The following is an 11131-nucleotide window of genomic DNA, read 5'->3' as shown; positions in this document are numbered from 1 at the left end:
GGGCCCCTGCACCCGCATGGGAGACCTGGAAAAAGCTCCTGGCTCCTGGCTTCAGATCCGCGCAACTTCAGCCATTGCAGCCAACTGGGGAGTGAACCATTGGATGGAGGACCTCTCTCTCTCTCTCTCTCTCTCTCTCTCTCTGTGTGTGTGTAACTCTTTCAAGTAAATAAATAAATCTTAAAAAAAGGTACAGTGTGTGAGTCTGACCACTGTGTGGTATAGATAGGCCTTCACACGGGTGAGTCCTTGTGTGTTTATAAGGTAGTGTGTGTGTGTGTGTGTGTGTGTGTGACCACTGTGTGGTGTAGACAAGCCTTCACATGAGTGAATTGTTTTTGGAGTAATCAGTAAATAGTGGGAAATATGTATGTGACGTGGTGTCTTTGCTACTTGGTGGCTCAGTAAACCAGGTGACGTAGTCAACCTTGCAAACCATTTGTAAGGTTTTTGCTCTTTCCTCGGAGACCTGTTCGGTGCATTTTCCTCTGTGTGGGCTTTTGGATTTCCCGTGCCGGTCATTCCGCCCTGCAGCTCTGCTGGCTGGCACAGGTGAGGGGCAGGCGCCAGGTCTGGGCGCTTCTGGGCCTGGGCTACACTGCACTCAATGCCGCGTACGTGGGAGGAGTTGCCCCTCAGTGAGGACAAGATGTGAGCGCTCAGGTCTTAGCCCCCGGGGCTGTGAGGCTGCGAGGGGCCACCCCACTCCACCTTGGGGTCTGCTGCTTGCTGCCTCCCAATCAGAACTTTAGCAGGGAGACCCCTGCAAAAGAAGGGATTCAGTGTTACTTTTCTCCTTGTGAGGAGACACAGGATTGTTTTACCTAGAGTAACTAACACGTTTTATTTTTACAACACGGGGATTGCGCTGTGAGTGGGGGTTGCCATGGGCGTCTCACGTCACCGCACCTCAGCACACTAACAGCCCCTGCGTCATCTGGGAAGCCGCTCACACTGACGTCAGAAAAACCAATGGTAGCAAGAAGGTGCTCCCCGCACGGAAAGGACGGGTCAGTTCTGGGCCCTGGGCACTCGCGGTCGCCGCCTTGCCATGGCTGGGTTAGCCGGCATTTTCCATCCTACTACAGATGCGCCTGCACGGGACGGGACACCACGGGAAGCAGCGGACGCCAATGGAAGCGCTGTGCACGCGGCTGCTTGCCTGGCGCTCCCAGGGGGGCACTGGTGCGGGCCTCAGAAACGCGTCCACAGGGCCCAGCGGGACCCCCGTGAGACCCACGACCGCGAGCTCACTTCTGGATCTTGAGCTTGAACTCCACTTTCCCCTCGTAGGGGTCGTGCGGGTTGTCGAAGGTCACGTGATCGGCCAGGATCTTGCAGAGGACCACGACCTCCGTGTTCGTGGGCACGTTGAGGAGCTTGGCGGCCACCAGAGGGTTGCTGTAGTGCGGCTGGGGAGAGAGGCGGGGCGGGGGGACCAGGTGAGGCTGCGCGGCGGAGACACCGTGCGTGGATGGTGGACGAGGCTGCCACCGGGGCCGCTGGTGTGAAGGCCAGACAGAGGGCGCGGGGCGCCGGGGACAGGCGTGAGGCGCGCAGGGTTACCGCGGGGCGCGAGGGCGGGCGCGGAGGGCGTGAGGCGGGGAGGATGCGGGGCGCAGAGGGCGTGAGGCAGGGAGGGCGCGGGACCTGGGGGGGGTGAGGCGCGCAGGGTTACCGCGGGGCGCGAGGGCAGGCGTGAGGCAGAGAGAGCACGGAGGGCGTGAGGCGCAGAGGATGCGGGGCGCGGAGGGCGTGAGGCGCAGAGGATGCGGGGCGCGGAGGGCCGGGGGGCTGGCGTGAGGCGCGCAGGGTTACAGCAGGGCGCAAGGGCGGGCGTGAGGCAGGGAGGGCGCGGAGAGCGTGGAGGGCGTGAGCCGTGGAGGATGCGGGGCGCGGAGGGTGTGAGGCGCGGAGGATGCGGGGCGCGGAGGGCGTGAGGCGCGGAGGATGCGGGGCGCGGAGGGCGTGAGGCAGAGAGGGCGCGGAGGGCGCAGCGGGCGCGAGGCGCGGCAGGCGGGCGCAGGGTGCGGAGGGGCCGCCCTGGAAGGGCCCGGGAGCCCTGGCGGACGCGGCGCGGGGGTTTTCAGGCGGTGTGCGCACCCAGGTGGTCGCACGGTTAGGGCTGAGACCCTCTGTCTTTCACAGGGGCGACGTTGTTGGTGCCCCTTGCTGGTTTCGGGGGCCGGTAGCTGCTCTGGGGCGGGAGGAACGGCCGTACCTGCGCTTTCTTTCCGTAGTAAGGGAAGTAGTGGAGGCTGAAGGTGCCGTTGGGGGGGTAGTACTCGACCTGCAGCGGCGTGAGGGCCTGGTGGGGCATGTCCTGGGGAGGAGAGGCGGCGGCCTGAGTCAGGGAGCAGCCGGTGAGCACACGTGTGTGCGCGCGTGCCTGTGTGCCCATGCGTGCTGTGTGTGCATGTGTGTGCGCCTGTGTGCCCATGCGTGCTGTGTGTGCATGTCCACGTGTGTGCATGTGTGCGTGTCCCTGTGCATAGCTGGGAAGCAGTCACATAGTTCGCTGCCCGCCTGGCGTGCACTGGACTCGGTCTTTGCAGACAGTGCTGAGGTCCCGTGGGGGTGGGAGTTGCCGTGGGCGGCGCCGGGGGTTTGCGCGTCGCCATTCTGGAGTGGTGGTGGGGAGATGCGCGCCGCGAGCCGAGTGCCTGCTGTCGTGTGTGAGCAGGCTCGGGAGCTCCAGCCTCTCCCCTCTCCCTGGTGGGAATGCCCCGGTCGGCGGCGGCGGCACGGACTTGCCTTACGAGAGCACTGGCTAGGAGGGGTGCTTTGGCGTTATGAGAGCACTGGTTAGGAGGGGTGCTTTGGCGTCTGTTCAAATCGCACGCCAGCCCACATGCGTGGTGAAAATAACGGAAAAAGGGGGAAAGGAGGGGACGCCCTGAGGCCGCGGGGACAGCAGCTTAGAGGCGTCCTGGGCGTGTGTGGGCCCTGTGCCCTTGCACCGGTTCGCAGAGGCCGCGGTGGGCACAGAAACCTCAGACGCGGCATAGTGACAGCAAATTTAGGCTTCTCGTGTCGTATTGAACGGTGGTTTAGAAAGAAACCAGAATTCACGGAGACAAACGCCGCTGGCAACCCCTGCTGTCGGCGGTGTTTCATGAATGATGCACCTGAAGGGAACCGGACGGAGGCGCCCGGAGGAGGTGGCTTTCCCACGTGGCCGCCAAGCCGAGCGCTCTGAAGGGGCTGGCACAGCGCCGCCCCTGCCTTCTGAGAAAACGCCTCGGCCTGGCCTCCATCGTCTGCTGTGAAACCCTAGTGGACGAGGGGGCGGGGGCCGTGGCGTGTGTGCCTGGGCGTCCCCGAGGGACCGGGCAGGCTGCCCCGGCCAGCTCGGCACTCACCAGGAAGGTGCAGTCCACGCGGGGGGGCGTGCTGTTGCTGGGCAGGAACCTGACAATCTGGAAGGGAAGGGTGTCCATGTGGCTGCCGGTGCGCGCCGGCCGAGGAGAGGCGGGGCCCTCCGGCCACTGAGCAGGCCCCAGGCTGCCCGTGGCCCCTCTCCCCAGCTCCCAACTCCTCAAAGCCGGGCCTCCTCCCCCCGCACATCCAGGCCCAGAGGAGGGCGGCAGTGGGGCCGGGCCTGCCCCTTCGCCCATGTGTCCTCTCCCGCAGCTCCTCACAGAAGCTCTGGCCCTCCTAGGCCAGCCGGCTTGCCTCAGTTGGCCCCCTCAGGACCACACTCACCTCCAAGGCTGTTGTCGTCCTCACTGAGGTTAAAGGTCAGTGCTGACCCCAAGTCTGGGGCTGGGTACAGGGCTGGTTCTGCACCTGCCTCCCCCACATCCCGGCCGTCCTCTCCTTGCTCCCAGGATGAGTGGCCTCCCATCAGCCCCTGCTGCCCTGCCCCTGTCACAGCCCTGGGGGGCCATCCATGGCCAGTGCATGAGGGGGTCCCTGAGCCCAGGTTCGAAGCCCCTGCCCTATGTGGTTCCCAGTCCCCTCCCAGCCCTCACTCCACCACTGGAGGCCCCTTGCTGGGCACAGCCATGTCCCGCTGACCGCAGGGCTGAGGCCGTGCCTGCGCCTGCAGGGAGGGTTTGCATCTGGGTTCCCGAGCACGCGGGTCCGTGCTGAGCCGAGGCGGCAGGGGTCAGGCGGCCCCGCCCCCCGGCATCTGGATGCAGACACCCCCGATGCTCACCCTGTTCATCTTAATGATGAAGCAGGGCTTTCCTTCCTTGAAGCCGAAGCTGGGGTCGGTGAGGCCGGAGCAGTTCTCCAGCATGTCCGCCGTGAACTTGCAGGAGAACTTGGTGTGGTTGGGTGCCCCGAAGCTCTCCTGGAAGAAGTAGGTCTTGGAGGTGCAGTTGATGTTGTCCACCTGGGCTGCGGGTGAGTAACCTGTGGGCAGGCACAGCAGAGTGTGGGCGGCCCTGGCCAGTGCGGCCAGCTCGGGGCAGCTGCCGGGCCGCGGGAGTTACCTGCCAGGAAGCTTCGCAGGGTGTGCGTGAGGCTGGTCCAGGTGCGGTTGTCAGAGATGTTGTAGTGGATTTCCAGGCCCTTCTCCCCGTACACGTCTGGCCTTAAGGTTACGCCTGGGGGTACAGAGCAGGGCAGCCTTGCCGCGAGGCTTCTTCCAGCTTCACGTGCAGGCCACACGTGAGGGAGGCCAGGCCATGCCAGGAGCGGCAGCCTGAGGATACTGGACAGCAGCACCACGGGGTGGGACCCCGGCCCGCCAGCCAGAGCTCTGCACAGCCAGGGAAAAGCCTGGGCCTGGCCCCCACGCGGGGCTGCACTGCTTAGCAGGCCTGGGCCGCCAGGGCCACCAGGCGGTCAGAGGGCGCCCCTCCCCTCCGAGGCTCTTGCAGGTGGGGCTGACCCCGAGCCCGAGGCTGGTGCTCAGGTGAATTTGAATTTGAACCTAGGAAGCCTTTGGCGTTAGTAGGCATAGAGGCCCCGACGTGCTGGTGGTGACAGCTGCTCAGAGAGTGCCTGTGGTGGGGGCCAGTGCTGTCCACTCGCAGCCTCTGACACCACGACCGCGCCGCCCGCCTGAGGGCCCTCACCCTCGCCCAGCTCTGCCCTCCCAGGCTGAGCACCACCCTCTGTCCCTGCGTTCCCACCGACTCCGCATTTCCTTCACCACCCCAGCTGCCGTGGGAAGCCAGGGCCCACGGTCCACAGATAAGGAAGGTGATGGCGGTGGGTGGACAGTCTGCCTGGTTAACACCTCTGCTCACTGGTGCACAGGGCAGCTGTCGGTCTCTCACTGGTCCTCTGAGAGACAGGGGACGGCGTGCGCTCTCTGCCCCAGGCCTTGTCTCCCTGGGCCTGGGCCCTGTGAGCAGGTTCTGTGAACCCTTCTGGAATGTTCCATGAGCACATTGTATGGGCATATGGAGTAAGTGGACATAAAGACCTTTTGTCTGTCACGAGAACCTTCGGTTTTAAGAATGAAGATTAAAGCCTGAGTCAGCCTTCGTCACTCGGAGCTGGGGTCATCCTAAGAACTCTGTCCCTGTCGGGGTTGGGGGCGGGTGGGGAGGGCTCGGAGGGCCACACCTACCTGGCGACTTCAGCTGGTCCTGGTAGTCGGGCGTGTAGGGGTCGATGGTTTGCATGAGCACGTAGATGCACAGGGCAAACAGCCCGGTCATCACCACGTAGAAGGCCACGTAGTAGAGGCTGATCCACACTGTGGGGAGGGGCGGGGTCAGAGGCCACAGCAGCCGTTGCCTCTGCAGCCACCCGAAGTGTCCAGTCAGGAAGCTGCGGGGCCATCACCTCTGACTCATTCCAGAACATTCTTGTCGGCCGAGAGTGAAGCCCGTGCCATTCAGCAGTTCTCCCGCGTGCCCTCAGTGTGCCGGGACTGCCTGCCTGGGCGCCCCGTGCCCGGGTGGCTGGCTCTTCCACCTCCACTAACATTCCCTTGTCGTCACGGCTGTGCTGGCCACTGTCCACGCTCACTTTGCCCTGGGGTCAGAGTTCCTGCTTCCCCACCACAGGAAGGGAAACAGGCAGAGAAGTGGGGCTGCTGCCCAGGGTGACTGCCACCTGCTGCCTACAGTGGCGTCCCAGGAGGGGCCCAGAGTCTACATCAGGACCTCAGCCGGGTGTGACGCCGTGGCCAGCCATGTGCCTGTGTCCTGTGAGAGACCAGGGGGGCAAGGCCGGAAGGGATGGGGGCAGGTGTCGCCCCTGCATGGGTGGAAATGAGGGAGTGGGGGAGGGAGATGGGGTCCTGGAAACCCCTCTCCCTGGGCCAGGCACCCCCGTGGGTCTGCTGACTGGGACGGGGTATGAGGGCTCCACCATGTGCCGCCTGCTTCCTGGGTCAGGGCCCGGTGGGAATCACGTTGTCCCCCGCCCCCCGAGGGATCCCGCTCAGGCCCGGAGTTCACCTTCCTGTCTGAGGTTAACTTGCATGACCTAAGGAAGAGGACACTTCTGTGCTTGTCCTGGGAAAAGTCTAGAATAGGGCAGCCCACTGATTCCTGCCCTGTGGACGTGAGTGTGGACTCTTTTGAGTGGATCATTCTCCAGGGATCCAGTTGGTGAGAGCAGGGGGGTGAGTGGGGGGCCACAGGGCTTGAGGCCACGAGCTGTGGGGCATTCGTGCCAGTGGGACACCTCGGTCAGCTGGGGCAGCCAGGGGGCTCTGAGCCTGGCCTGTCCTCTTCGCAGTGAGGCCACCTCAGGCTGTGGTCACCAAAGGTCAGGCACGAGCAACACCTCGCAGCCTCTCCCCAGGCCTGGCGTCTGTGCCGTGGGCATCTGCCCAGACAGGCATCTTCTCGTGGCTGTGCCGTGTCTTCACCAGCCCGGCCCCGGTGTGTCCCGACGCCAGAGGGACTGTGTCCTGCTCTCCCGCCCCTCGCTTCCCCACAGCACAGGGGCTTCCACTTAACCTGTCGTCGGGTCTGGAGTGACTGCCGGGCTCACAGGCACCTTGTGTCCCTTCAAGACGGGCCTGGTGGGGGTGTTTCCTGCTCAGGTGTGGGAGCCCCGTGGTGGCCTGAAGGCTCCCCCACCTGCCAGGCCAGGGGCTCCCTTTTGCCTTCCACCTGGGGAGGAGGGGCCTGCCCGTGCTCTGCAGGCCACTGTGCGGCCACAAGGGGGCCTCGAGGGACCCCGAGCTGCCAGACCGGCCTGAGCTGTGCCCCAGGAAAAGGGACCCACGGGGTTGCAGCTGAGTCTCAGGGTGAAGCAAGCGTCGGCTTGTCCCCAGGTCCCCTGACCTGAGAGCTTGTCCCCACCTTTAAACCCGCAAACAGCCGTGAGCTTTAGGAGCGGGGCTGTGAAGCACTGGCCTGGAAAGCCAGGGCCCCGGCCCAGGGGTTGTCTGCGGAGCCCCGTTCCCTGTTGAGGGGAGGAGGGGCCGGCCTGGGTGGGGTCCTCCATGCCCCCTGACACCTACCCCAGCGGGACAGGGTGCGGCCCAGCATCTGCCCCGTGTCCGGGTTCCAGCAGTAGTGGCGGAACTCCTCCATGCGCTGGCTGCACGACTTCTTCTCCTGCAAGGCGGCCATGGTGTCTGCTGTGGAAGCCGCCGCTCCCCCGCCCTGCACCCCGACTGAGGCCGGAGGCCCCCTGGGTCTTATAGCCTCCCCTGGCCACGGTCAAAGGCATCGCGGGCGACGCCTGCAGGGCTGGCTCGAGGCGGTGCTATCAGCAGCAGCCATCAGCTCCCCAAACACGGGCGCCTCCCTGCTATCGCCCCCCACCTGCCCTGGGCGGCGGGCAGCCTCCCGCTTCTCCCTGCCCGCTGCCCTTGGACGTCCTTGGCGGTCGGTCAGCTGTGTTAACGCCGAGAGAAGGGCTTTCCTGCGTGGCTCTTGCCCCTCAGTTCTGTTCTCTCCCCTCCTCCAGGTGTGAGGAGTGCGGGTCAGAGGTCATCACCCGCTGGGCTGGAGCCTGCCTCATCTACTGTGCACAGGGCGTGTGACCTTGGATGGCCTTGGCCGTGGCCTGCACAGCACATGTGAGACGGGCCCAGAGCCAGCACCACCTGCAGCCGCAGTGCCATGGTGGGGTCACCGCAGGTCACAGCGATGCCCTTGGGAGGGGCCCGTGCCTGGGGGTCTCCCTTACCCCATTCCTGCTCCCTCCACCCAATCGCTGAGCCATCCTTTGAGCTTTTTATTCTGGATATTGTACTTTGCAACTAAGCTTCTCTATTTTGTTCTTCATTGCAGTATCTATTTTTTTTTTTAATATTTTGACAGGCAGAGTTAGACAGTGAGAGAGAGAGAGACAGAGAGAAAGGTCTTCCTTCCATTGGTTCACCCCCAAAATGGCCGTTACGGCTGATCCAAAGCCAAGAGCCAGGTGCTTCCTCCTGGTCTCCCATGCAGGTGCAGGGCCCAAGCACTTGGGCCATCCTCCACTGCACTCCCGGGCCACAGCAGAGAGCTGGCCTGGAAGAGGAGCAACCAGGACAGAATCCGGCACCCCAACCGAGACTAGAACCCGGTGTGCCGGTGCCACAGGCGGAGGATCAGCCAAGTGAGCCGTGGCGCCGGCCAGCAGCATCTGTCTTTAAACTCTATTTCTTTGCCAGGGCTTCCCATTCATTTGTCTCAAGCACATTCATAAGTGCAGTTTATGAAAAGGTTTATTTTCTATTTGTTTGAAAGGCAGAGTTACAGAGACAGGAGAGAGAGAGAGAGAGAGAGAGAGAGAGAGAGACTATCCTAGCCACTGGTTCATCCCCAAAATGGCTGCAACAGCTGGGACAGGGCCAGGCTGAAGCCTGGAGCCCGGAGCTTCCTCTGGGTCTCCCACGTGGGTGCAGGGGCCCGAGCACTCGGGCCGTCCTCTGCTGCCTTCCCAGGTGCATCAGCAGGGAGCTGGGTTGGAAGTGGAGCAGCTGGGACTCAAACTGGTGCCCATGGGGGATGCTGGCATCGCAGACAGAGACATAACCTGCTATGCCACAGTGCCCGCCCTGGAACTGGGTTTTTATTGCTGCTGCTTTAGGATCTCAGTCACAGGTGCACCGTGGTTAAGCCACTGCTTGGGATCTGAACCCACATCAGAGCACCGGCGAAAATCCTGGCTGCTCCGCTTCCACTGATGCATCCTGGGAGGCAGCGCTGATGGCTCAACTGCTTGGGTCTCTGTCACTGTGACATGGGAGACCCAGAGGAGTTACAGGCCCCTGGCTTTACCTGGCCTTAACCTGGGCCAGCCCTGGCGCGGCAGGCATTTGGGGGGTGAACCAGCAGATGGAAACATTCTCCCTCTCCCTCTCTCTCTCTCTCCTTGTTACTCTGCCTTTTATGTGGATTAAAATAATTAAACTTTTAAAAGATAAAATAAGACCTTGGCCAAGTCCCCCGGTGTCTCTGTCCCCTGGGCTGGAGTGTCCATTGTCTCAGTTTGATCCACTTTGAAATCTTCCTGGCCTGCATGAGAGGGGCGAATCTTGATTGAAAGTGGCCTTTGTAACACTTAATCCTCCTGTTTCGGTTGCTTTCTCTGACTCCGCTCCAGCCGTAGGAGGGGCTGTAGCTTGCTGTGGCTTGGGGTGGACGCCTAGGTCCCCACCTGGGGCATGGCGGCAGTCGGGGCTGGGGGGCTCCTGGTCCCTGTTGGGCAGGTGGCAGTGACCTCCACTGACAGCACAGGGGAGGCCTTGTTATCACTGGGTGGGGGCAGGGTCCCGAGCCGCCCTGGGCTGTGTCTGACTCCAGCAGGGCAGGGTGGGCATGGGGCAGCTTCGTGACAAGTGGGTGCCTGTTTCCATGGAGTCCGTGGGTTTCCTGAGCCCTGGTTCTCAGAGCCTGCTGAGGGGAAGCTGCCCCCTGCCAAGGTCTGCCAGATCCCTCAGCGGCCGTCCAGAGGTCATTGTGTCAGCACAGCCGAGCGCGCGGGAGCCCGCTTCCAGGAGCTTGGAGCATGCTGGGACGGCTGTGCTCGCACGCTTGCTTCCAGCCATCTCTGCTTTCCAAGCCCACCATGGACTGCACCCCGGGTCTCAGCCCATGGGCTCTGAGCAGGCCGCACGCCACGGCCCTAAGCCTCCCGAGCCACAGGTGTGAGGTCCAGAGTCGCAGCAGGTGCTGTCAGACATGCTGCGCGAGCGGGCTGCCGCACCGATTCCGTCTGCTGACTTTCAGAACGAGGCAGAGTCACACTGGAGGGCTCGGCATTGCTCCTCCACGCAGTCAGAAGAAAAGCCCGGATGTGGCCACCAATGAGGAGGACCTAGGTCTGGAGGCACAGCCCCCACCACTGCAGACTTTGGATTTGTCACCTGGCCACTGAGCAGCTGCACTGGCACAGCGGCAGAAACCACACAGCAGCCCCTGAGTCAGCACCCACACCCCCCACAGCAGCCCCCGGGCCGGCAGAAGACACACGGGAAAGTTGGAGCAGCAGAGCCCGAGGCCTGCCACACAGCAGCCCTGGGAGGGAACAGGCGCTCAGAGCCCCCAGGCCTGGCCCAGACGTAAGCCTACAAGTTCAGGAAGTCATCCCACCCAAATCCCTGCCAAGCTGCACAACACAATTCTAAAACCAAAGACAGAGTCATCTTGAAGCCAGCCGGGGAGCACGGCGGCGGATTTCTCCGCAGGCACCAGCGAGGCTGGAAGGAGGCTGCACCCCAATTCTGAGCGCTGCCGCCAGTGCCTGTCAATCCGATGCCCAGAAAACCTCCTCAGGGGACGGTCTGCAGCGCAGGGTAAGGGAGCGGATTTCTTGGCAGCTGACAGAGTGGCTGCGGGAAAGAAAGTGGGGAAAGCAGTCTGGGAGCGTGAGCAGGCAGAAGCGGGCGGTCAGCAGCGGCGCTGACCTCACTGGACACTGCCAGGGAACCCTGGTGCGCAGTCAGCGCCCACTCTCCTCCGTGCCATCCAGGCAATGGAGGACGAGGGAACATTTCCCAACTCATTTAGAAAGATGTTTAAAGATGTATTTATTTACATAAAAGGCAGAGTGACAGAGAGAGCGAAAGCGAGAGAGAGCGAGTGAGAACACTTCCATCCACTGGCTCACTCCAGATGCCCACAACAGCCGGGACACAAACTCTAGAACGGCAGGGCTGCGGGTGGGTGCCGAGCGACCCAGTCCCTCACTCTTCCCCGCGGGAAGGGGAAACGTGACCGCCTCTGGGTACAGCAGTTTGCTGGTTTCTTAAAAACCACACATGCACAACCGT

The 11131-nt window shown here is 63.0% G+C and overlaps 1 protein-coding gene across 1 annotated transcript; it reads right to left on the bottom strand.

Annotated features, from left to right (window-relative positions):
• Positions 1-815: 815 nt before the first annotated feature.
• On the bottom strand, positions 816-7538 carry ATP4B (ATPase H+/K+ transporting subunit beta; the record flags this gene model as incomplete). The annotated part of the gene is given in 7 exon segments (NM_001082289.1): positions 816-1412; positions 2222-2323; positions 3363-3419; positions 4163-4362; positions 4443-4556; positions 5531-5659; positions 7385-7538. Coding segments are annotated over 7 exon segments (876 nt in total). The 3' UTR covers positions 816-1250.
• Between the last annotated feature and the right edge of the window lie 3593 nt (positions 7539-11131).

This window comes from Oryctolagus cuniculus, chromosome 9 (genome assembly GCF_964237555.1).
Source record: "Oryctolagus cuniculus chromosome 9, mOryCun1.1, whole genome shotgun sequence".
NCBI lineage: Eukaryota > Metazoa > Chordata > Mammalia > Lagomorpha > Leporidae > Oryctolagus > Oryctolagus cuniculus.
This window is presented reverse-complemented; position numbering and strand designations above follow the sequence as displayed.